This window comes from Pholcus phalangioides, unplaced genomic scaffold (genome assembly GCF_987345545.1).
Source record: "Pholcus phalangioides strain wild (caught in Gottingen) unplaced genomic scaffold, Ppha-v1.0 ptg000010l_1, whole genome shotgun sequence".
In the NCBI taxonomy this organism is placed as follows: Eukaryota; Metazoa; Arthropoda; class Arachnida; order Araneae; family Pholcidae; genus Pholcus; species Pholcus phalangioides.
The window spans coordinates 8,659,024-8,686,324 of NW_028301603.1; the positions used below are offsets into that span (position 1 = coordinate 8,659,024).

General features: G+C 43.4%; 2 protein-coding genes across 2 annotated transcripts in view; one reads left to right on the top strand and one right to left on the bottom strand.

Moving 5' to 3' along the window:
• Window positions 1-207: 207 nt before the first annotated feature.
• On the top strand, window positions 208-4,821 carry LOC149080848 (protein ced-11-like). The gene has a single exon (XM_089237394.1). The coding sequence runs from the start codon at window positions 208-210 to the stop codon at window positions 4,819-4,821; it is 4,614 nt and encodes a 1,537-aa protein (XP_089093520.1).
• Window positions 4,822-17,328: 12,507 nt separating this feature from the next.
• The window catches only part of LOC149080849 (uncharacterized), a 42,413-nt gene continuing 32,440 nt past the window's right edge, over window positions 17,329-27,301 (bottom strand). Inside the window, exon 17 of the mRNA XM_089237515.1 lies at window positions 17,329-26,127. Coding sequence (XP_089093641.1) covers window positions 26,030-26,127 — 98 coding nt within the window. The 3' untranslated portion in view covers window positions 17,329-26,029. The remainder of the gene's footprint in view (window positions 26,128-27,301) is intronic.

The following is a 27,301-nucleotide window of genomic DNA, read 5'->3' on the forward strand; positions in this document are numbered from 1 at the left end:
ACTCCCTCCAGTAATGTAAGCTCCGTGGATTTTTCCCATGCATTCTTGGAAATGAAAGCCGTCACAAAGACCAACTTTTTTCTTTATTTTTTCATTTTAAGGGAATGAAAAACAGGAACACGACCATTTTTTTTTCTATCCATTCCGTGTACGAAGTTCGAAACAACTTATTCACTCAACCGAACGGACGGTTTTTTCCAATCGAAAATGGGAAAAATCGGAGAAAGGGTGGAGGTGATACAAGAGGGCGACCCGCATTACTCCATCGACTCTAGCGACGAGAGAGAGGACGAGAAGAAAAGGAAGCGGAGACAAGTCAACGGCGAGTTCTTTTTTCCCGCCAGCAGAGCCGAACATGTCGTCCCCTTCATGATGATCGAACCGGAATGCACCGGTAGGGAGCTAATGAAGCAGATGAAAACCTGGTGGGGCCTGCAGAACCCGCGGATAGGCATCATCGTGATATCGGATCCTAGTCCGAAGCTCGCGTGGAAAGACAGGGAGGCCGTGGACTACTTCCTCACAGGCCTGGCCAGGTCTTTCAACACGACGGACATGTGGATATTCACCGACGGGTTGAACGTGGGCATCAGCAGGGAGATAGGACAGACCTACCTTTCGGAAATGTTGAAGAGGGCCTCGGCAGCCGAGAGCGTGGGCAAAGTCCACAAGCCCTCCCAGCCAGAAGTCGCGCTGATCGGAGTCTGCAGATACGATTCCCTGACCTACGCAAACTACATCCTGGAGAGCAACGAGGTGATCTCTCTGGCGAACGGCCGGCACAACCACCTGCCGGACAAGTACGACCTCAACGCCTGCCATTCCCACTTCGTCATCGTGAGGGACGGCGACGGCAAGAAACAGGCGGTGCACGGGGTGCTCGAGAAGATCGCCGGTCACCTATCGTGCTTCGCGGAGCACCGGCAGGTGATCTCCAACGTCCCGATCGAGACCGTGAGGCTGACGGAGGTGTCAGTGATAGCGATGGTGATCCAGGGGGCGGACACGGCCATCGACTTCGTCCTGAATCACCTGAGGCAGTCGCTTCCGGTCGTGGTCGTGAAGGGCAGCGGGGGACTGGCCGACATCATCGCGGAGATGTGCTATGGGGTGGAGTGGATGCCGGAGGGCTCCAGCTTCGCGGAGTACGCCGAGAAGGTCCTCAAGCCACTGATGATTCAGAAGGTATCGGAGGTGTTTCCGAAGCTGAGCGGGTCCCGCCTGTCGCTGATCGACTTCTACGAGAAGCTGCTGAAGTGCGTGAGGTACACGAACTTCAACAACAGCAAGCTCTTGACCGTCCTGAGCAACAAGAGGTTCGCGTGTAAGTTGGAGGACCTGCCGGATCACTTGCTCAGGGCTCTCTTGAACAAACGCAGAGCCGAGGAAGCGCACCCGCGGCAGTTCGAGAAGGACCTGTACCTGGCGATGGACTGGAACAGCCCCGCCGTGGCCATGGAAGAGATCTTCGTCAAGGGCCGGAAGTACGAGTTCGAGAAGGACCACGAGCTCTTCGCTAGGGCCCTGACGAAGTTCGGCAGGGAGAGCTTCATCGACCTGTTCATACGACAGGGCTTCAAGCTGCATCTGTTCACGAGCTCGAAGAACCTCCTGCAGCTGTTCAGCAGGTCCAACAACGAGGACTTCTTCCGCAACGTAGTGAGTGCGCAGATCCTCAACCACAACGCAGACGACGTCACCGAGGAGTTCATCAACACCAAGGTGGCCGGTTTCGTGCGTGACGTCACGGGCGTGCCGGACTTCATCGACACCGCGCAGCTGGACAAGAACGTCCGAAAGCTGGACTCGTTCGAGAGGCAAGAGGCCGACCAGCGGGCCATCCTCGCCCTCGTCGTGTGGGCGCTGCTCTCGTACAGGATGAAGGTCGTGAGGGCGCTCTGGAAGCACTCCGAGTACCCGGTCCACCTGGCGGTCCTCATATCCGCGGTGCTGCGGAAGTTCAAGCGCAGGGTCGGCAGCGACTCCAACATGTACTTCGAGATAAAGTGTAAAGGGAGGGAGTACCTGGAAATGGCGAAGAGGATCCTGGACCTGTGCTACAAGCGGGACCCTTCAAAGGCGTTCAACATCGTGCAGGAGAAGAACCCGCTGTGGGGCATGAAGACCCTCCTGACGATCGTGGGCCAGACCGGAGACGGCTCACTGCTCGCCCACCACCTCTTCCAACGCTGGCTGGACATCATATTCATGGGTAACATCCGGGTCAAGAAGAGCGGCGGGCTACTGCCTTCCCCGCAGTGGATTAAGATCATTCTCTCGGCGATCTTCATCCTGCCCATCTATCATTGGGTGAGGTTCTACGTGCCCTACGACAGGTTCAGGGATAAGACCGTTGGTAAGAACCGGATGTCCGGTGACCACGTCGGTGACGACACCGACGATTCCGCGGGATCGGTCGAGTCCGCCTCGGAGAACCCCATCATTCAAAATGAGGACGACGAGGACGAAATCAGCGAACGCCCGGTGTACGAACCCCTGCGCATGAAGCGCGTGAACCCGCCGCTCTGGAGGAAGATATACTTCATGTGGTCGGCGCCCATCACGAAGTTCTGGATGTTCCAGCTGTCGTACATAGCGTACCTCTTCACGCTGAGTTTGGCGACGATCTGGCCGAGATGCGGCAACAGGACGCTCGACCAGGTCTGCTGCACATGGACGGGACTCCTCCTCGTGAACTACGCGCACAACGTCGTCCAGTTGAGGCGGTCCAACCCCAGCGCGCCTGTCGGCCGCAAGTGCATCGAGGTAGCGCTCGTCTCGTGCTTCCTGGTCCTGTACGCGCTCTCCCGCCTCGTGGTGCCGTTCGCCGTCCTCAGCCCGTACGGGACGAAGGTCCTGCTGGGAATCTCGCTGCTCTATTTCTACCACCGGATAATCTTCATGAGCCTGCCGCTGTCTCCGGAGCTCGGACCCTTGCTGCTGCACTTCAAGCACATGGTCGGCGTCGACTTCGTCAACTTCATGAAGATGGCGATAGTCTTCATGGTCAGCAACGGCATAATAATGAACGCCGTCCTGTTCCCGGATTACCCCGTCTCCCCGGAGCTCTTCAAGCGGATACTGAAGAAAATCTGGATCTACATGTTTAAGGTCGAGGACAGGGACTTCGGGAAGCTCAACCTGCAGTGCGTCAAGTTCATAGAGAGGCGCTTCGATCCCAACACGTGCAGGACGGGGCAGTACCTAGACTACACGTGTCCGACGCAGGGCCTGTGGCCTTACATCTTCATCGTGCAGTACCTTATGGTGCTGAAGATGGTCCTGATAGCCTTCCTGTACGCGCTCTTCAGCAAGAGCCAGACGAAGCTGAAGGGCAAGACGGAGTACGTATGGAAGGGCCAGAGATACAACATGGTGATGGACTTCTCGAACCTGCTGCTGCCGGCGCCCGTGACGATCCTGAGCTACGTCGACTCCGCCTGGTGTCACTTGTTGAAGAACGTCCTGTGCCTGAAGTCCCTGAAACACTCGAAGCACGGAGACAACGTGTTCGAACCTCACTTCAGTTCCCGGGAGGAGAACCCGCGTTTCTGGTCCCGCCTGACCAACGAGTGCTGCTCGAGGCTCTCTGACGAGAAGGGCGGGAAGAAGAACGACCTCGCCCGAGAGATGGAGCTGATGAAGTCCCTCGACGAGACCATACTACTGCAGCACGATCTCATCGGCGACCTCACGAGCCGCATCGCCGAGCTGAAGTTCGATCTGAGGTTCACCCACAGGCAGCTGGACACGATGAAGTACGGATCCCCCGGCGGCGGCGGAGGACCGTCCGAGGACGCCGCTCCCGTCCGTCCCAGGCTGTCCCACCGCACGCCCTACCCGCTCACCAAGATACCTAGGTTCCCCGTTCCCGAGAGGAAAATGGCCTGGGACACCCAGTGGATGATCTACGACCCGCTGACGTACACCGTGCCGAAGGAGAGCTTCGCCGGTCACCTGCAGCCCTTCGTGGACGAGGACCTGCACCTATGGCTAGAGAAGCACGGTCCCGAGGTCGACAGGAGGCCGGTGTTCAAGTGGAATGAGGTGAGCGAGAGTGCCGCGAGCGTCTTCATCAACCGCAAGTCGTGGATGTCCGACGCGGAGGGCAACGAGATGAAGTACCAGATTGATTCGGAGGGGTTCCCCATGAACCCGATCGGAAAGACGGGTCTCGCCGGAAAGGGGCACCTGCCCAAGTGGGGTCCGAACCACCTCATCTTCATCCTCATCACCAGGAGGCGACGGGAAGACGAATCTCCCGAACATCTCGAGGTGGTCGCCGTGGACAGCACCACCACCCTAGGCGTCGCGGAACTCTCCCTTCCCGGCGGCTTCGTGAAGACGAAGAACAAATACGAGGTGATTCAACAGTTCTTCAAGAAGGATCCGTCGGGGGGTGTCCAGAGCCTCCTGACGTGGGACTCCACAGCGGACATGATGAACTTCCTGAAATCCTCCTGCGTCATCGAGCCGGCGACACTAGGCAAGGAGTTGGAGGAGGAGGCGGACGTGGCCGAGGAGGCTTTCCCGTTCCTGGACGACACCAGCGCGTTCTCCCTCGAGTACGAAGGTTTCAGGTGCTCCCAGCTGTACAAGGGTTACGTGGACGACTCCCTGAACACGGACCAGGCGTGGGTGGAGGCTGAGATCTGGCACTTCCATTACGCTGTCGGGGAGGACAACCTCGAAAAGTTCATGAACGAGAACGTGCGCTGGGTGGCGCTGTCTGACGACGTGCTGGATCGGATGAACGAGGGTCTGGCCGCCTTGCTGGATCCCGCTCTGGAAGAGCTGAAGAAACAGCTGGAGATCAAGTGACGGACTTTCAGTTTTTGTTCTTGTTTTGTTTTCAACGTGTGCATGAAGTGTATGTAGTAGAATTGTTTCCGCTGGATTAATTCCCCTAATACAGCGGAACCTCTCGATAACGGACACCCACGCAATTTACTGAAACTTTGTCCCCGACGTTTCGCCCGTGGCACCTTTCGTACCCAGTATGATTCGCCCTTAACATTTCGCTTATCCTGACCGTTTGAGCAACCGAGTGAATGACGAAGCAAGTGACTGACTGTGTGAATGAACAAGTGATTGTGAGAGTGACCTTATGAGTGGGTGTTGACCATATGACCAAGTAAGAGGGTGAGTGAACATATCAGTGAATGACCATATGAGTAGGTGGGTGGATGAATGATATTATGTTACCGTATGGGAGACCAAGTGAGTGTGATCACTCATACGGTCACTTCGTTGGTCACTAACTTGATCATGAAAACGGTCACTTCGTTGGTCACTAACTTGATCATGAAAACGGTCACTTCGTTGGTCACTAACTTGATCATGAAAACGATCACTCACTCGATCTCTCATACGCATGGGCGGAGATACGGGGGTCAAAGGTGGAGTCGACGGATCTAATGCATATATGTATATATGAATTGACATCATCATCATCGTGCCCCCCCCCCAGACTTCCAAGTCTATCTCCGCCTATGCTCATACGGTCAGGGTAGGTGAAATGCCAGAGGCGAAATTTCCGCATTCCCCGCCCATGCTACGACTGAAATTTTTCTCCGATAACGGTGATTGCCCATTATTAAGTAGTGAAATAGCTAATGAAGCCCTCTTGTGCGCACGGGATCCGAAAAAGGTGTTCGCTATCGGGAAGTGTCCGCTGCGATATTCATATCTATGGGAATTCTATTCGATATGTAATGTACTTTATTTTCTCTCAATTAAAATATAATATTTGCATTAGGGGAAAAATACCTGTCAACGGAATTGAGGAGGCTATTGTTTTTTTTTACAAGGAGTGTCTTAGGCAGGGCCACGATTACAAGTGGCCGAGCAGGTGGGCTTTGTGGCCCCGGACAGATATTAAACTCTCCTTCAACATTATACGGGGGAGGTGGGGGGGGGGGATACACCAAAATTCAAGCTTGCCCCGGTTGACCAAGCATGTAGTTGTCCCAGGATCCTATGTCCGAAATGAAATAGATGGTATTGGACACGTCAAGACAAATAAATATGAATATCAGAATATTCATCTTACGTATTTGTCCACGTGCCAAACTTTTTTTTTTTGCGAAGCTAATTTTAATCCAATGCGATTGTAATATCAGCGATTTTTTTTCGGAGAATTTAGCGATAATTAGCAACTTTGCTCGCCTTTGGCATCCTTTTTAGCGCCGAATATCGATTTTCCCAAACGAGGTCCTAATTTTCCCTATTTTTCTCGAGAAAATATGGTCAGCAATCCCATCTCATGTTTTTCCTATATTAACTTTTTTTCTTTTTTTTTACGTTTTTAGAGGCCTCTTTATGGGCTAACCCAAAAAACTGAACTCTAACGGCCGTATTCACCACTCACGGTCCTGAAACGCGGATCAGTTGAAACCCGTTTTAGAACGAATTTGGTACTCACCAGTAGGCTGACCATATTTCCTCCAGAGAAATACGGGAAATTGGAATTCCAAATACGGGAAAATACGGGACATCGCCAAGAATGACCCCAAAAGTGCACAAAGTTGCCAACTATAGCTGAAATTACAGAAAAATCGAAATGGCGGGAAACGAAGTGTTACTGCGAATTGCAGTGTATTAAAATGAATTCCACGAAATAAAACGTTCAATAAGACAAATGCGGGAGATTAATGTTCTTATTTATAGTTGTAATTATCATAATATAATTTATGAGATGAAAAATAATTTCAATTGTTGACTTCAATGAAGAATAAAAATCCAAGTACACGTCATGTAAAAAACGGGAAAAACCGGGACACTTTTGCAAAAAAGTCGGGACGGCCAAAAAAAGGAAAAAAACCGGGACTGTCCCGGGAAATACGGGACGTATGGTCACCTTACTCACCAGTGAGTCTCGAGTGCGTATCAAGTGAAACTCGGTTCAGTTGACGAGTATTTGGCGTACATTAGCTTGGCGAGAGTAGATCCGATGCTGATTGGATGAAGGGTTTTTGATCTTCTAATGAAGTAGAAAACTCAACGGTTGGATTCTTGTGTTTACGTTTTTCAACAATTTTTTTTCCATAAGCAAAATATGGTTTTATCATCCCCTTTTTAATGAAAATTCCATTTCATTCCAGCAACTTTTTTCTTTCGCACTCCCGATATATCTATAATGATGGTTTTTCATTTCGCTACGGAATTGCTAATATTCTCAGATTAGATAAATTTTATATATCATTATTAGCAAATAATTTATATCGCATGTATTGTATTTTCCCACGTATGGAATTCCCCACGTATAATCAGCCTATGCGATTTTCATTGCTTTGAAGAAAAAAAATGTATCAGCACATACAAATTTTATTAATCGAACCGATGCAGTATGGTCCGCCACGACTTTGGCGACTTTTTTCTCGCGATAAGTCGCCATGATCGTCATAATTTTTCTCTGGGTTGCCGTATTTTTTAACACTTTTCCGGTTTCGTTGAGTGATACTAGATGGCGCTAGCTTCGCCAAACAGGATTTTTCTTTTGTTCACCGCGTTTTTTCAAACATTCTAAGCAGCCGTTGTTCCATTTCCAGCGCGTCTCTTTTTCTTTGATTATTATTCCTCCCTTCTGTAGCTGGATTATTATCTACTGCTCAGGTCGTATCATACCGTTTTATTATTTCGTTGTATTTATTAGTTATTCATCCATTGCCATGCCTTCCGTTTTATCGGTTTATTATTTAAAATGAGCCTACAGAATTTTTCATGCCCGGATCCATTTATTTAAAAAAAAGGGTCCGGGTTTTAGTTTTAATACATAGAATATTTATGCTCGGAATTCCTTATGCCCCTATCTTTTTATTATTAAAAAAATGGGCCAGGTGTAATTTTTTTTAACTGATATTTTTTTCGATTTTTATGCTTGGTGGTTTCTATTATGTTTTGCACGCGGTTTTTTTTTTCGGCGTCCGTAGTGTCTGACGGTCTTGGGGACTTTTCGTCGGGCCATCAGACACGTGTGGCGCTAAATAATCGCCAAGTGGCGATTATCAAAAATAAGAATTATTCTCAAGTTATTTCTCATATTAATATTCTCATCTCGCACCTCTAATCAAGTGGCAGCAGTTTAACATTATACTACAGGAATTTCCAAACAAGACTTTCGAAATATCGATGTAGAGGGATTTATTGTTATATCAAGTATCATTGTAGTAAGGCTTAACTGTAAATAATAAACCAATGAACTGCAATAATTATATGCAAAATATTGATGCACAAATAGAATGAAATGAGCTGATAATTATATGATTTTGGATAATGAGAATGCACCACAGAAAATATTTTCTGTTGTGCATGTTTTCATTTGTGCGGGGACACGCCAAGTTGGCGACTTTTTTCCGGCGATAACTTGCCATCGCTGGCGCGCTCTGGTTTGTTTTTGTTCTGCTGGGTTGTCGTTGTTCCAGAATATTCGAAGAATTCTGCGAGGCAGTGGCGCTGGTGGTTGTTTTTCCGTGGTCCTAGCGCGTCTTTCAAACGGGTTTTACTGCCATTTTCAAACTGGTTTTCTCTTTTTTCCATTCTATTCTCTCTCTTTTTTTTTTTTTAAATGACGTCACCTTATAGCCGCGGCGTTTTGAAAAACCGTTGGGATAGTTCTTCATATTTTCTCTTCCTTCCGTATACATGATGTAGTGTGTGTGTCGGATTAATTGGAATCATTTTGGATATCTTTTCTCTCAGGTTGTACTTTTAATATTTTCCAATATTTATTCTTTTCTACATGCAGGATGCCCCTGCATCGTTATTATTTTATTTAAAAGAACCCGGATTCCCGAGAAGAGAGTCCGGGTTTTAATTTATAATACATAGAATATATTTATTTATACAACATGCAGGACCGTTGTTTATTTATAAGAACCCGGATTCCCGAAAAGAGTCCGGGAACAGCTTCGGTATAGGGGACGGGTTGGCGATTTTCGGCGACTTTTTTTTTCGGCGCCAAATATGTCCGACGACTCCATCAAAAGTCACTAAGGCCGTTAGACACATTACGAGCGCCGAAAAAAAAAAAAAATCGCCAGCATAGAAAACAATATGAAAAATGTCATGAAACACAAGAGAAATGGAAACGTAAATAACAGCTGAATTGAGCGAGCATAAGCTCGCTCAATTCAATATAATCCCCAGCTGTTCCCACCTTTTCTCCTTCATCTTTACTAGACGTATTGCCGATGTCGCTATCCTCCATTTTTTCGTACATCTTCAATGTTAAAAAACCACGAAACTTACACCTTGCTCGACACAACAAAATCTTCGTAAAATTAGTCAACCGAAAAACCGGATAACAAATAAACAAACGTGATCAGTGATGTTGCCAACGTCAATAACGTAAAGAAAAGGAATAGTATATATATTATTTAAAACACATATATTTAACAAATAATTATAAAACATAAGTTTTTATTAATAAAAAAGTCAATAGATAAAGCGTTAAAGCTTTTAATTGATGTTGGATTGATGGTTAGAGTGATGTTGGCGTGAAATTCTAAAAATCACCAACAATTTGTAGGCAGAAAGATGGTAACCCATCCTAAAAAGGTTAGCACAAAACATAGAGATGAGAGCTCCTCTGATTGGACGATTACGCGGGCAGTTTCGTACGATCAAAGTCTAGTCTGATATCGGAGGTTCAGTTTCAGGCAAAGCCGCTTGAAAGACTCTTAATGCAGCTTTGGTTTCAGGCTCGAAAAGCTGGTCCGTGGATCTCGATTCAGGAGCGGTGAATAACAATTTTGAGGTGAAACGCAGTTTAGAAGCTGGATCGCGTTCTGAACCTGGACGGTGAATACGGCCGTAAATCAAGTTCAGTTTGTGGGCTCTGTTCATAAAGGAATTAACTGAAACGAATAGATGTTCGCCTGTCGTCTGCTTCTACGAAGACCATTTCTTTTATACGCCTTCTTGTATGTGCTGACCCACGAACCGAACTCCACATCAAGTTCAGTATGTAGGCTCCATCAATAGGGAAGAGAAATGAACAGATGTCCACCTGTCGTCTGCTTCTTCGTAGACTATTGGTTTTGGACGCTTCCTTTTTCCTGAACTCTAAAGCCGGGTTTTCCTAGGAGCAGGTTTTCTGTGCCACGCGCAACGTGATTCGCCCAGCGCGACACGCCGCCCACTCACCAATAAGAAAAGCAGCATATTATGGTTTTCCTACAGAGCGCAATACGTCTTACGACAGCGCTTTACGTCGGGCGTGATTGGCCGACAGCTTCTGGAGGAGTCAAATGCGACGTGCGCTACGCATTTTGCGAATGTTGTCTTCACTCTTGTGTGCTTTCTTTCCCTTCCCTTCAAACCGCAGCATGCAGACGACAAAGTAGCTGATGCCAAGGCCATATACTACACTGCTCAAAACAATTAGGGGAGCAAGCAAAAAAGTGAAGAAAACCGTGCGAGACAGCCACGTATTGGCATACAATGGATAGTACACGCGTATCAATGCGCAATACAGAAAAAAGACGTAAAAAAATTTGGAATTAAGCTTTAATTCTTTGAAAATATGGAAAAAACATGAAAAGATGATTTAGGGCAACAATTTGGTTACATGTAAACGATAAAAAAAAGTACTGTTTAGACATGATGCATGAGTTTTAATAGGGCGTGTGGTCTCCTCGAACAGCTAAGACTGCTGCACACCTGTTTGCCATGGATGCGATGAGGTTATCGATCAGACTTTGGGGAATACTGTTCCACTCTTCAAGAAGTGCAATCTGCAAGTCTCGGACAGTAACAGGCGGCCTTGGTCGCGCAGCAATGCGTCGTCCGGATTCAGGTCAGGAGAGCACGCTGGCCATTCCGTACGCGGTTTTGTTTCAGCTTCAAGCATGTTCTCCACCAGACGAGCTCTATGCGGTCGGGCATTATCATCCTGGAAAACAAAGGAATCTCCAATGGCTCCAGCGTAAAGGATGACATGAGGTCGCAGTATCTCGTCTGCATACCTTCGGGCCGTCAAAATGCCATTCCGAATGATATGCAGGTCCGTACGTCCGCCTATGCTGATTCCACCCCATACCATCCAACCAGCTCGTCTGTATTGTGACCTTTCACGAACGAATGCGGGGTTATTTCGAGTGCCCCTGTCCCTCCATACCAGAACACGTCGGGTGTCACACTCCAGACTGAATCGGGACTCGTCTGTAAACAGCACTTGGCTCCAATCATGTTGCTCCCAATCTCGATGTTCAGCAGCCAATCTTCTTCGGGCCGCACGGTGGCGTGGGGTCAACGGAATGCAGACCATTGGCCTACGTGCATAGAGCCCTCCCTCATGAAGCCGATTACGTACTGTTTGGCTGGACACCCTTCTTCCTGTTGCCAAGAGCAACCGTCTTTGCAGCTGCGTAGCATTCTCTGTTCTGTTTCGACGGGCTGTTAACCGTACATACCGGTCATCAGTTGCTGTAGTGGCGCGTGGCCGACCTTGCTCTGGTCGACATCTAGCATTTCCTGTTTCTTGGAATCGATTCCACAGCCTTGCAACAACACTTCTGGTGACTCCAACAGCGTCCGCGACACTACGTTGTGTTTGTCCGGATTCCAGTCTGCCTATAACACGCCATGCCATGGATTCCGGTAAAACACGTTGTTGAGACATCCTCAAGTCACCTTGTCTCAAAAAAAAATACTGCGCAATCGAATTTCACAGTTACGGCAGTAAAACAGACGTTTCTGCAACATCCCGATTTCTGCCCTTATCTACTTTTTCTGGTTTTTGACGTCATGAACTTTGATTTGCATATGAAGTTTTCTTCTTCCGTTTCCTGCTAGGCTTTAAATTATGGATGATTCATTTTATGTTACTTATCGGTATACATCTTTGCGTAATTTTGTTAAAACCATGTGCTCCCCTAATTGTTTTGAGCAGTGCATTATAATATAGTCGCCCTGATCTGATGCGCCACGTTAGAAAAGCACAAACGCGTAGCGTAATAATGTAACACGTTTCTGCCAACGTGCAATGACCCGATTCGCGGCGCAAAAAGCCTTCCTGGGAAAACCGGCTTTAAGCCGGGATTTCCTAGGAATAGAATTTTAGCGCCACGTGAACCGAATCAGGTCATTGCACGTCGGCAGAAACGTGGTACACAATCACGCTACGCGTTTGTGTTTTCCTAGCTTGGCTCAGTGCCGTCTTTACGCATGGGTCCACCCGGGGGCCTCACAAATATGTGAACTGGTTCAAATTTTCGAGAATACGCCAAGTAGGGCCTCAGAAAAATCACTTGGCCCGGGGGCCCATGATACTCTTAAGACGGTCCTCCGGTGGCGCATCAGATCGAGGCGGCTATATTATACAGTCGAATCCCGTTTTAACGAATACCGTTATAGCGAAAATCTCGTTTTAACGAACACTTTTCTAATCCCCCAAATAGGTTTACGTAGGAGAAATGAAAATACCTCGAATTCCTTTATAACGAAATTTCGTTACAACGAAGTGATTTCTCCGGTCTCTTGGTGTTCCTTATATTCGACTGTAGTATATGGCCTTGAATCAACTACTCCGTCGTCTGCATGCTCCGGTTTGAAGGGAAGGGAAAGAAAACAAAAGAGTGAAGAGAAAACATAGGCAAAACGCGCGGCGCACGACGCACTTGACTCCTCTAGAAGCAGTCGGCCAATCACGCCCGGTCGTAAAGCGCTGACGTGAGCCGTGTTGCGCTCTGTAGGAGAACAGTCATACTGCTTTTCTTATTGGTTAGTGGACGGCGTGTCGCGCTGAGTGATTCACGTTGCACGTTGCAAACCTGCTCCTAGGAAAACCCGGCTTAAACAATGTTCAGTTTGTGGGCTCTGCTCATAACAGACTGAAATGGATAAGATTGATCTCCTTAGACTGACCATATTTCTTAGACAAATTCAAATTCGGTAGCAAACGGAAAGTAGGGAAAGTAGGGCTAAATACGGGAGATCGTCAATCTCGCTGCTAAAAACAGAAAAAGGAAATAGCCGTGACAAAGTTTTAACAAATTACCACATAAACCGGCAATTGTAGAGCAAATGACGCGCTTCTGTAAATGAGAAAACAAACAATTTTTTCACATAACAATAATATAATAGTTGATTTGTATTTATAGTCATAAGCGGTCATTCAAGTATTACGTCAGCATCGAGGAGGGGAGGGGGGGGGGGGTTTCGGATTTGCTGACTTTTGATGGGGAGGGGGGGGGGTTTGAAGGTTGCTTACGTCATCAATCACCCTTTTTTAAGATATGAAATATTCTAAGCTGCTGACGGGGGGGGGGGAGGAGTCAAAAATGTCTATAAAATCTGCTTACGTAATACTTGAATGGCTCTAACTAGAGCCCGGATTGTATGCAAATCCATATGCATTTGCATATTTCAGTCATTTTTAGCATTAATGCATGAAATAAAATAATTTTTATAATAAGTGCATATTTTTGAATTTTTACGAAATCGCATTTCCGTATGGGGTCATTCAAGTATTACGTCAGCATCGATGAGGGGGGGGGGAGGGTTTCCGATTTGCTGACTTTTGATGGCAAGGGGAGGAGGAGGGGGTTCGGATGATGCCTGCGTCATCAACCCCCCTTGTGAAGATATGAAATATTCTTAAGGCATCTAACTCGGTGCGCCCAACATGCCCCCCCCAGGCTAGGATCTGTCACGGGCCCCTTGTGATGAATTTATAGCGTGAAAAAGCAAATAATTGTGAAAATTGTCCCGGGCCCCAGGGCTGGAGCCTTGTCAATCCACCTATCGTAGTTCCCTACAGGGCCACTTTAATGATCTCTAAATGTTTCACATATCCTTCAAGTGCTCTGGAAATGTTTCCGGGCCGCTGACGTGCTCTGGAACTGTGCCACGCATCACTCAGTAATCTGGGAAGTAATCTGGGAATGTTCCGCGGGTAACTTGAACGATGTAGAACCGCGCTGGAGGCCATTTAAGTGCTCTAAAACTGTGCCACATGTCACTCAAGGGATCTCTAAATGTTCCACGGATCGTTTAATTGTTCTGTAACTGTGTCACGGGCTGCTTAGGTGATCTTTGAATGTGAAAGTGATCTTTGAGGCCTACTTCAGTAATCTGAAAATGTGCCACGGGCCCTTTAAATGCTCTGGAATTGTGCCACGGGTAGTTTAAGCGATTTGTAAATGTGCCGCTTAGTTCATTTTTACAAAATTAGGTTGAAAGGGGGCCAAGCCACATCAGATAACCTTCAGGGCCATATTTAGTCTGCGGGTGATGGGTTTACCATGTATGGCTTAAAGGGTGGGTCGCAATGAATTTTTTAAAAAGAGAAATTTTGAGTTCTTACCCTTCAAATAGCCATTTCGAAACGCGCCGGCGCGTTTGTGTTTCGCTTGCATTCTTTGATCACAATTGTTTGTATTGGTGTGTACTATATCACCTCTTAAAAGTTTCTCCCATCTTTTCTGAATCACCCTGTATAGAAGATTTTCAATTTCTGATAAATTCTAGCTTATGTCTAGCAAGCGCTTTGATGTCTAGGGTTACCAGATTAAAAAAACTTAGAATGGGAACGTCTGCGCGCGCACGTACCATTAAGAACGATTAAGACAGGTTAAGAAAGATTCTAAATAATTTTAAGCTAGGACTAACTCAAGTGTGTAGGCCCCTTTAAGGCTTATGAAAACTTCCTCACGCAAAGAAGACATAACAGACCCTACTTCCCCCCAATATAGGGTTTAAGATGCATAGCTAGTCACCAGGACCGTGTTAAGAGCATCATGCAGGCCAAGTGGTTTTTCTGAGGCCCTACCAGGTAAATTCTAGAAAATTTCAACCAAATCTTATTTTTGTAAGGTCCCTCTACTCTTGAGGCCCCCGGGCCGTGCGGCACAGTCACCCTTGAATATAATGCTGTTTAAATTTGAGGTCACTAATTTTTTTTTTTGGGGCTCATTCTTCCTTTTTATTTCAAATTAGAGCACAACTCCGGTCTATCGCCATGGGCAATTTACTATCTAGTGAGTTTTGCCGAAGTGTAAGTGTGTATGTACCTGAACTGAGCCTGAGTGCGTATCTAGTGTTTTGTCTGATTTTTTCAGTGCTGCCATCTATATTTCAGAAGCGAAGTGAGTAAGTGTGATGGTTGAATATTTGTATCGTTTGTAGATGTGGCGAGACTTTTTAACGGGGAGATCGGCTCGCATTCGTGCCTCGAAATCGGGAACCACAGAAAACCAACTTCAGCCGACCACCACTGTGGTTCGAACCCGGCACCTCTCTATCACCACAGCGGCTATGAGGGCCCTGCACCAAATATTTCTTCTTGCTCCGTTCTTGAATTTGATGCCTAATTATTCGACCTTTGGCGCCATCTATCGACAGACTGTAAAACATCATTTATCGGAAAAATGAAACCGATTATGCAGCCGCTTTTGCCATCTAATACATATTTATAAAAAAAGAGTAAATAAATCAGAGTATTTCCTTGAAAGTTAGATAGCAGTAAACAGTCCTTTTTAAGAAATGAAATATATTTTCACACTATGAAATTGTAAGTCAAAGCCGTACGACTTTCGATAGCAACTACGGTAAAAAAAATGACAACCGATTTCCCTACTGGCTCTGTTTAGGGAGAACGTATTACATCGATGGTAGCCTGTGTCAGCAATATCACTAGGAACATTCCCTCTGGGCTTGGTTGCAAATTCAACAAGCGGGCCACCATGTTAATATTTGGACGGCTTTGACCTGAGGTAAAAAAAATATCCTGGATCACGAATTTACACCCATCTATGGTTTAGAATAGAGAGCTTCCGAGTGGCGCAGATGCTCGTCTTCCACTATGAAGGTTGCCTGTCAAGGTCCGCGGGTTCCCAATCTGGCCTAGGAATATCAGCATAGGCGGAGATAGACTTGGAAGTCTGGGGGGGGGGGGCAAGATGATGATGATGATAATTCATATATGCATATATACATTTGATCAGTCGACTCCACCTTTGACGCTGGAGGAATGCCCCCCCCCCGTATCTCCGCCCATGAATATCAGAAACAAGTTCTTTACCTACCGAACCTGGGCAATGACCGATAGATGGCGTCTTCATCTTCCGCTAGTTGGGAATTGCCGTATGGCGATATATGACTGGCGTTGATGTGCGGTAAAGTATGTTCAGATTTTTTAGAACAATATTTTACTAGATGACAGTTTTGCTTTCTTGATAATAGACAGTTGTGGTCCTATTTAATCCGTTAATGAAATTCCCAAAATTTCTATATATGGCAGCAAAAGCTGCAGTATTTCAACATGGACTTCAAATTATATTAGTGCTAGGCTGACCACAAGCATCTCCGGGTAACGCACGAGAATTTGAGATCACAAATACGGGAAAACATGGACAATTGCCAATTGTCGCCAAAGGTGAACCAAACTGCTATTTACGACAGCCTAATCGCTGAAAATGAAGCACTCCTGGGCGAAGATGGATTTGAAGGTCTGCACACACACATGTATTGGCCACTTGTAACTCAGTGCCATCTTAATGGGGGCTCAGAAAAATGAAAATCAGCAAAATCACTTAGAATGGGTGGCTCGTGATGTTCTTAAGACAGCCCTGCTTAAGTACTCATCTTTAATGGGGGTGCAAAGTATCTCCGCCCACGGAGCAAAGGTTGTTGGGTCAACTCTATGCCCATGACACCCTGTCCTGCCGCTCCCTAGGGTAATGCAACACACACAAATTAACAATAAACTAAGAGGGAAAGAGGGCACCACATTGGTTCCGAGCTGATTTTTTGAGCCCTACCCGGCAAATTCCTGAAAATTGCAATTAGTTATTGTGAGGTGCAAGGGTGAGCCCATGCGTTAAGACGGTACTGAAGCCAACTGAAGCCAATTCCACAAGAACCTTCACAACACATTAAATCGATAATAATAAACTGAGAGGGCACCATATTAGCAGTACAGAGCCTTTCCATCAGAAGCGTCTCCAAGGAAGCTCGCTGCACAGTTGAACATAACTACCACTCATTTCTGCCCCCCGCCCCCGCCAACACCTTTTGGTACAGTTTTAAGTACCCTACAACATACTTACACAACATGAAAATTCAAATATTCATCTTTACTTCAAAATAAGTAAGACAGATGGCAACACAAGAAAGAACATGAAAAACACTGAGAATACACATTCTGCCATGTACCGCACACACAAATTTCAGAAATTCTGCAGAACTAGGGTGTACGAGATGCATGTATGGTTAAGTAGTAGTCTGTTTTAAGTATTTGTGGCTTGATAATGCCCTGCCCCACTCACAGCCAAGATTTGATCACTCTATATTTGAACATGAATCAGTCACAACGACAAAAGCTAATGCATCAGAAAAAAGAATTTTTTAATCGATATTTAAACTCGCAAAAAAAAAAAAAAAAAAAAGACAGACTGTTATGCGATATTTACACACAAAACTTTTGCACTTAACAGTTATAATCATCATTGTCGAATGATTGAACAATACACGAGCTCTCAGCAAATACACACACACCATCAAAATTGGACACACACACACATTAACAGACAGGTATAAGCTTTGTAAAGACAGCTCGTTTATCACCATCTAGCTGGGAAAATGAAAATGGCAACCGTTCGTCATCATTAAACCATCATCAAATCACACAAATGGGTGGAATCGCATAAAAAATATATTCAATTATCATCATAAACACACAATCTCGATTCACCTTCGAAAAGCCACAAAAAAAAAAAAAATTCATACTGAAATGCCCAGCGGAAGTTTTTACATAGTGCAGTGAAATCTTAATATAACGAGACTTTGTGGACCAAGAAAAATATCATTACCGAGTAATTATCGTTATAGCGAGGGACAGCAGTTTAACATATAGACCATTAGTATTTCCAAAAAAAAAAAAATTGGAAAATATCATTGGAGAGGGATTTATCATTATATCGAGTATCGTTACAGGGAGGTTTCACTATATTTGAGATGTTTTTGTATTCAGTCAAATAACATTCTATATAATGAGTATTTAAATACATAATGTATCGTATAATACATCTTTTGCAGTTTGTTACTAAAGCTGTGACACCTGCTCAGGGACCAAGAGCTGGAATCGCACTCTCCCTGCAGCAATGGATCATTGACATACATATTCATTGTACTAAAACATTTAAGTGCGTTTAAAGGAAGGGAGGAGAGAATTTCATTGGATTATTACAAAAAAAAATTAGTCTACTAGAGTGGAGGCGGATATACAGTAACTGCAAGCTTGAGGAGAATTTATCACAAGCATTTTGATTTTACAAGCAAAACCATGCAGGTAGCTTGTACTAATTTGTGCTTGTCTTCGCTTGGCAGCAAGTTATGCTTACACATTGGTATTTTTACTGGCATTTTTCTTCTATAGACAGAAACAAAGGCAACCAAACCAAGCCCCATCATCACTCGAGCTGCTCAGCATATTCCTAGCATTAAGCCCAAGATACGCGCTACTTTCTAGCGAAAGTAACATGCTTTCATGCTGTAAAGTAGCATATGTATTTCGGGCCTAAGCTCGTTCTTGTGCAAGCATACTTATACTATGTGGTGTCTAAAGGGAAACTGCACATGTCAAAGTTTGCAGTTATGTGAAGCTGCCCTAAGCAAGAAATTTCAATATGACGAGAGATTGCAAAGTGTGTCAGCTGAAAACACTGAATCTCACTTATTTCTGAGAATAGTTTATATGTCTATACGAGGCTACACATATAACTGCAAAAACATTACATGCAATAGGTGGCTACACACATAACATGCAAGCTTGACAAGCCTGCATGTTCAATGTTTTTGTACTAGCACACAAGCAAAACTGAAGGCATGTACCATGCAGGTAACTCATATAAGCTTGCGCCAGTCTTCAGTGAGCTCTGTTCAGTGTTAGTTTTTGTAGGCGTTTTTCTGTCTGTGTTGGTGTTTTTCTTCTGTAAACACAAGGACAAAGACAGCCAAACCGAGTGCATCATCACTCACACTACACATATATATTCCAACTATAAACTTGTTTCTTTGCGAAAAATTTTCTTTCAAATTCATGTGCATAAAGCATACTTGTACCACATACTGTTGAAAGTGAAAGGTGCATGCTACGATGAAAAGATTGAGCATGCAATGCTTATCAAGCTTGCAGTTATGTGGGTGGTCACCTTAATCAAGAAATTTCAACATGACAAAGAAATTGCTAACTGTCTCAGCTGAAAACGCTGAACGTCACTTATCTCTGAGAATAGTTCTTATGTCTCTAGATGACTACATACACAACTGGAAGATTGACAAGCATAGATGTTCAATGTAGGTTTTGCAAAAGCATGCACTAATTCCTTTTTGACATCACACAGCACAAGTATGCTTGCACAAGAACTAGTTTATACTTGGAATATGTCATGCTTGGGGCAATGATCCACTCGCTTTGGCTGCCTTTGTGCTCGTGTACAGAAGAAAAATGCCAACAGCAAATACCAACACCAAACTGAGTTCACTGACGAGTGATGACTTGCACAAGTTACCTGCATGGTACATACTGACAGTTTCACTTGCACAAGTGCAGCTTGTATAAGCATGCATAATGAGAATCCATTCAATCTTCACGGTGCTTGCACAATTAGAATGTTTGTGCACAATTCTCCTACAAACGTTCAAGCATGCTTGTCAAACTTGCAGTTATGTATGTAGTCGTGGTTGTTGGGGCATAACAGGACGACTTAAGCCCCCAGTTTCTTTATACAAAATTCAGTAAAAAGAAAGCCCCTCATTCTAAGATGTAGAGGGACTGCTCATTTCTTATTGAACAATCAATATTTAACAAAAAAAAAAAAGGACGAATTCAAATAGCATAATCTCATTCAACATAACAATAATCTTTGATTTCATTGAAATTTCATTAACGACAGATTCTGAATGTACAATAAAACAGAGAGCACACAACCTCCAGCACATAGGGCAAAATGCTTCCTGTGAAGGGGTACCATCATGCTTAAGAAAGGTGGTTTGTAAACAAAAAAAAGTGTCAAATCTACACAACACGATTAATACACAGATTTGTGGTCTGCGAGCACCAGAGCTGCCTTAATGCATGAGACCCAGTAGACGTGAAGTGCATAGGGCTGGCCCTTATGATAACAAGTCTTGGTACAATGATTTTCAAGAGTAAGAGTGAAAACTGGTTCACAGGTATTTCCAGCCAGGTAGGGGCCTAAAAACACCACTTTTCACTGGGACCCATGACGCTGTTAGAACAGACCTGGCTAGCAGCATCGCCCACAGGCGAAGCGTTCATAAAAATAGTGTATCAATCCACATGGCTTTAGCAGTGCCGTCTTAAGGCATGGGCACCTCACAAAAATGGGATCTGGTTGAGATTTTCAAAAATTTGCCTGGTAAGGCCTCAGAAAAATCATTTGGCCCGGGGGCCCATGATGCTCTTAAGACGGTCCTGGGCATAAGTATATCAGTTTGTGGCCTGTGTGCAGTATCTCCCAAAGACGGGAAAGGTTGTGCACCCCCTGGTGTTATACATAATCAATATATATACTCAATTCTTCTACATAAAGCATAAATAAATATATACATATCTCGTGCATGCACATGTAAATATATATTAGATATTGTCCCTTTATAAAACAAAAATGCAAAATTTATGGGATTCGATAAATTGTACAAAGAGGTAGGCTGTAACAAAATGACTAGGAGACAGGGTCGAAACTAGATATGAAAATGTACTTGGTCAGAGCATCTTGGCATTTCTGCCCCTTTTATAATGCTGAAACAAGCGGTCAGAAGAAGGGAGGAATGGACTAAGAACCACTGCAAACACTCGGATAATGCAACCATGGAAGTTGAAATCGTCATAAAGTGATGTTGTCTGGGTCCTCTTTCCATGGATCTCTCACCCATCTTCACCCCCCTCCTAGTTGTGAATCTGATGGGGCAGGGAAGAGGAGGGGTCAAGGGATAATGAAATGCAGCAGACACTAGAAGGAACGTTTTAACGTACAGAAAATTATTTTCACAATTTTTGCTGACACACGATTTATTATTACAAACACAAAAATATAGTCGCATTCCCGTTGTAAAAAAAATTCAAGTGACAGGAAATTTAGATTGCTATAACCCGATGTAATAATAGAACATCATGTGGGATGGACAAAAGATTCTGTTCAGCATGAGACTGGTTTGTTATGGCAGGGTTCGACTGCATATCGTCAGACAGCACTTCTCAACCTGTGGTCTGAGGACCAGAGGTGGTCCATGAAGATGGTACGGGTGATCAGTAGGCAGACGTGATAATAGACAGAACTAGACCTTCACACTCAGGGCGTGATCATATTTCATCAAAAAATATGGGAAATGCCGATCTGGCTGGCTATCATAAAAAAAAAAGCAATTTTCCCAAAATTCCCCATAGTTGTTAAAATCGCTGAAGGGTGGGAAAATGAAAAACTTTTTCCCATCGTAGCAAACAGAAATGTAAATCACGAAAGAAAAAAAGATGTTCATGACTAGGGTGTTTAATTTATAGACAAAAATAAAGGGAATTTGAATCTTGAATACAATTACGGGAAACTGAGAGGAAAGGGAAATAATACAGTAAAATACAGGGCATTGCAAATTTTTGCACTACCCCCTCAAGCAATATTGCCTTCTTATAATACTTAAGCCACTGAATCAAGAATTCAAAAGGTAACTCATTAAATCAAAGCTTCCAATATTTTTCTTGTAACTAGGGCTGACAGAGGAGGCAAGTCTCATGCCCTGGGCGGCATAAATTTCATTCTGAAACATCTCCTTCAATATTAAAAGGGGGGGGGGCGTTAAAGTGTGTGCTTGCCCCGGGTGACCAAGCATCTAGTGCGACCAACACCATTAATATCCAAGATAATCTATAAAGGATCCCATGAGTTTGCTTAAAAAGGAGGGAAGGACCAGGTAGCGATCTGTGGTGATTTAGTGGGAGTAAAGGTAATATTGTTACTATACATTCTTTTATATCTCACAGGATATAACCAGACAGCAGAGACACCATAATGCATGCACCCACTCACTAAATACATCAAGTGCTTAGGGGTTCTCTAAATCAGTGTTTCCCAAAGTGGGCGATACTGCCCCCCTGGAGGCAATGGAAAGATCCAAATGGGCGGTAGAAGCTTTGGGCTTTGTATAGGATTCAATTGGTTGGCTTAAGTTGGGGAGATGAGAGGAAAATATTTTTGAAAACCGGGGTGGTGGAACAAAAAGTTTGGGAAACAATGCTCTAAATAATGTAGACTTGGTACTATGTCTTGGGGCTCAACGAGAGCCGAGAGGGGTCTTCGGGTGCCCTCAAGAGAGGACATCCAAGACCACTCTCTCCCTCTCATGGATGGGGCTCGAAGAGAGCCGAAGATGGGGCTTTGGGGCTGGCCCGTCACCAGAGGCGAATATATTGCTATGTGTACCTGTCTATGTATCTAAGTATATAAATTACATTACAGGTACATCCAGCTAGGAAGGGTTCCAGATCATCACTTATCTCAAGGGCTACAAACTGGATCAACTTAGCCTATTATTCCTTGGTAGATTTTTACCAAGAACATAACCGGTCTTTCCAGAACACTTCATGTTGTGACTGTTGTTCTTCGACCAATTTGTGGCCAGGTGGATTGGAAGTGGGGGGAAAGATGGGTCCTCTAACTTAGGTGGTTGGAAGCTGGAAGATACTCAATCAGCCTTCCAACATTTGACGATCATTCCCAATGGTGGAGCGGCCACACTACTTGGCCCCTGGAACATATTGGGCCAGCCTTGACATGAGTGTGGCCATGGCTATTCCAAGGGGGCAGAGCAACAAAATTATTCACCAATGAAGAAAACAAAAAACGTGGGTAATTTAAATATTTAGGGGAACAAAAAAAAAACTTTGAATAAAACCACTGAAGAAAAATCTGCAGCAAACGCCCAAAATTTGCCACAATTAAATTATGACATATCAAACATAAGAGTATTTTTCCCAAAAAAAAAAAATGTGAATGCATACATTTGCTTGCACTTAAATGAGTAAAGTTCTTTGTTAAGCTGTACTCAAATTAGTACAGTGGGTACAAATGGGTTTAACATCCAAAATAATCAAGAGAAAAATAAAACATTGTCGCTGTGAAAGGAATTTTCCCCTCTGCAAATAAAAATTAAATTAAAAATTTAATTTTTAATTAAAAATTTCTGCAAAATATTTCACCAATTCTACATTTTATAGATATTTTGTTTTCGTAGAAAATTTAGTGCTCGCCGAACTATGTGCATTTTTCTTTAAACGTAGAATATCGAGATATAGACCTAATAAATACTAAAAAATATATTTGTAAAGTTACTATGAGGTTTATACAATCGATATCAGATTTTACAGAATTTTTATTGCAAACAACTCATAATCGATTATGACTGCAAAACCACTTTAAATTACTGAACTGTGGTCCATTTCTAATGTAAAACTGTGGTAGAGAGAGGAGAAATTATCAGCTGTGTACCGATAAACCAAATATGGAGAATTGAGGCTTTTTATACTCTCATTCAAAACGGGAATGATTAAAATGCTTGACCCGACGATTTCATGCAGGAAAAGGTCAAAGGTTTTGACTGGAGAATGAGGTGGATGTCTTTTTTGTTGAAACAACCGTGACATTAGTAGATCTTTATGGTCCTTTAAGTTCAGCCAAGTTTAACATTGCATTATTTTGGGAAGAGAGTTATAAGGCTCTTTAAATCAGATTTTCCTGAACTCATTTGTCTCATCCTTCTCCTTCACAAAGTATCAATATAGCTCTGGTCTCCCTAACCCATTTCATCGTCTCCATAAGTAGGAAGTCTAAAGCAATGATGTCATGAGACAATACGATATCATGCGAGGCCTCCTGGACAGACCTGAATAAACCAGAAAACCAAATTTTTAACATAATTTAATTTGTAACCTTGTTTTACCTATTTATAAACATAAAATATACAAGGTTTATTCAAAAAGTATCTGCGATCATAATTTTTTGTGTTTGCATTAATGAAGCTAGGGAGGCGTGGTTTGCACAAATATTTAGACAGGATCCTAATACTTGGTTTTTCCCTGCCTGAAGAAGCTGCTAGTCACCAGCAGACCGCGATGAGGGGAAGTGTAAGTGAGAGCACCATTACATTTTTGATTTTTGACAAAATGGCAGAAAAATTTGAACACTACTACATTAAATTCTGTGTGAAGCTTGTCAATTCCCAAGGGGAAACAATATGCAAGATTCAACAGATCTCTGAAGACGAAACAATAGACGCAACACAGATAAACGAGTGGTACAACTGCTTCAAAGATAGGCGCACATCAGTGGAGAGTGTAGTATGTTCTGGTAGGACCTCAACATCCAGAAATGGGAACACCATTGACCAAATGAGATACTGATGGGGGAATACATGGTTTCAAACAAGATTTAATATCATGCCAAATCGGTTATAGCAACAGAATTCTGTGAAATATATATATAGTGGTGTTAAATTTATGTGTATTTTCAGACCCATAAAGTTGAAGATACACTACACATCATAGCAACCCTCATATCACATGCACAGGTAAGTTCAGGAATGATCCAGTATGACCCTGTGGCGACATCACCCACTTTGAGAAAAACTATTCAACATGAACATAATTTTTTTGAAGCTTCATTCCCACCATGCATAGGGAAACTTCAATTCTTTTCAGAACCATATGTTAATTAACTTCTTAAAACAGTTATTATTTCAAAATGATGTCAAAAGGAAAGAAGAAAGCCTCATCAGATGATTTATGACAGGCATCTTCTACTTAGTGCTAGGAAGACCCCAGAAGCGCTCTGACTGAAGCATCTAAAAATTCTTGCACCCAATTCAATGCTCACTAGATGTGGACATACGCTCTAATCAAATACCCAATTCAATTTTTATTAGCATTTTAGCATATACCAGAGTCACCTAGGGTGGCAACTGGGGGCGAAGTAGGCAGGTCTGGTTGGTGCCCCAGGCAATGGACCAGAAAGGGCGCTAATTTTACTCTTTAACCACTCCATTAACATTACACAAGAGGGGGTGGTGTCGATGTGAGCTATCCCTGGCTGACCATGCATTCATTTCCCAAAAGCATCACATGGATGATAGAAAATGTACACAACCTGTGAAAAAATTGAGAATTCTTGCTCTCGTGAAATGAGGAGTCAAAACATTCCAATCTTGAAAAAATAATTCAAAACATCTTGTTCTTCCATGTTTGGTCAGAAACTAATATAAAATCTGCTAACGATATCTGCAACACATAAAATATCTGACTTGTGTTTTTAGTTTCTAGACCACAGCTTAATAACCTAGAAGAAAGCTGGAGACTCATAAACATAGAAAGGTCATTTACGAAAGTTAAGTTCCTTATGAAATCATTAATCAACAGCCAAGGTTCATGTACGAGATTCATTTGTAACCATATATATATATATCTTTTGCTTTAGCAACATCTTGCCCTACATTAACTGACTATTATACACAAAAAGGTAAACAAAAGATTTGCGCATAATATATATAAATAAAATTTGATAAACTCTTTGGGAGATAAAGAAAAACAAGATAACAATAAGAGAGAAAATACTGATGTACAGACAACAAGGATGAAGTAAAAACAATAAAAAAATGCAGGACTATAAGAGATAATAAACCCAAACCAACACAACAAAAGGTATAAATCACAGTCAAAGAATACATATAATCGGTACAACGGAGGGAAAATAAATGCTAGATTTTTCAGTTCAAGATAGAGGCACAATACAAACAATTTCTCCAAAACATTCATCACCATACAATAATATAAATAAAATTGGACTAGAGAAATATAATATCAGCTGGACAGAGGACAAGTGTTTTGGAGCTCAAGCATAAATTATTTCACGTTTTAATGAAACATAACACCTTTTTTTTCTTCTCATATACACACTATAATGAAACCTTCAAATAATTCTCTCATTAATTTTTTTTCCTTTACCCTATGACGAAAAATTTACATGTCTACAATGAAGAAGTTCTGAGGAAGAGGCGGCTTCTTATCAACCACATTGTTCTCTTGAACACTATCAGAATCCAAGACATACGACAAAACTGTTAAGAAAAGGGGGGAAAACATTAATATATATAGAGTAATTGTAAGCGATTTCAAAAAGTACATATATTGCCAAAAGCAGGGATCTTCAACTCATAGGCAGAAGGACACTTGTGGCAAAAACCAAGATGTTTTAGAACATATGTTTAGTATAGCTTAGTGGCCTGAGGACTTTATGATATGCTCAATGTGGCCCGCCTTGTACCAGAGGGCAAAGGGACTTGGTCTGAAGCACATAACAGTAGGGCTATTTTCAAAATTCTAAATAATTTCAGAAGTTTACAGGCTCTCAAGCTGTGGTCCAAGTGAAATTAAACCAAACATGTTGCCTAGACATACTGTAGAGATCCCCTTGGTTGTCCAGGCATAGCTAAGTTGTACACATTGGAGCTGCAGGTTCAATCTGACACAATCTTAGCTTCAGCCTTCAGCGGGGGAGAGGGGGGGGGGTTCACTTCATTTCCACTGAAGATGACTATTGTAGGTGTAGACTGAACATTTCTAAATAAGAATGGTTTTATTTTGCCTGGATTATGGTTGGGTAACTCAGAAACCTTATTCTAACTATACCGACCACAAAAACCTGCATTCTTTCCTGAAGCATGGGTGCACTAACTCCAGACTGCAGGCCGACATGGCCAATTCAAGAATTTTATTTCGCCTACAAAGTGGATCTTAAAAATGTATCATTTGCTGAAATATGATATAGGATGGGGATTATATTTTATGAGAACAAGATAGAACCGTGTAAGGCATTCAGAGTGGTCTCAACACTCTGAGTTGCACCCTTACCCCAAGCTTCTATATATATATATATATATATATATTTCATATATTTTGTGGGAATAAAAGTTGGCATCAATAAATTGAAGACATATCTAAAAGGAAAGAAAACAAATTTGTAATGAATTTACTCTCATTTTTTACTTCTCTTTTTCCCCCTTCCCATACACAACCTGGTTCCGACTGCAGCCTTGCCACACAAAATCAAACAGACGTGATCCTGCCTTCCTTGTCATTTCTCCAGTGGTGCAGATGGTAGCATGCTTGCCCGGTATGTAAGAGGGCTGTCCAGGTACAGACCAGATGATTTTTCTTTTTAAGTTCACTTCGGCATAAAAATACGGAAAATATCTGTTTCCTTGATATATTGGGCTAGGAAAATGCTGTTTA

Coding starts and splice junctions, on each gene's coding strand:
- LOC149080848 (XM_089237394.1), top strand. CDS start 208: ATGGGAAAAATCGGAGAAAGGGTGGAGGTGATACAAGAGGGCGACCCG.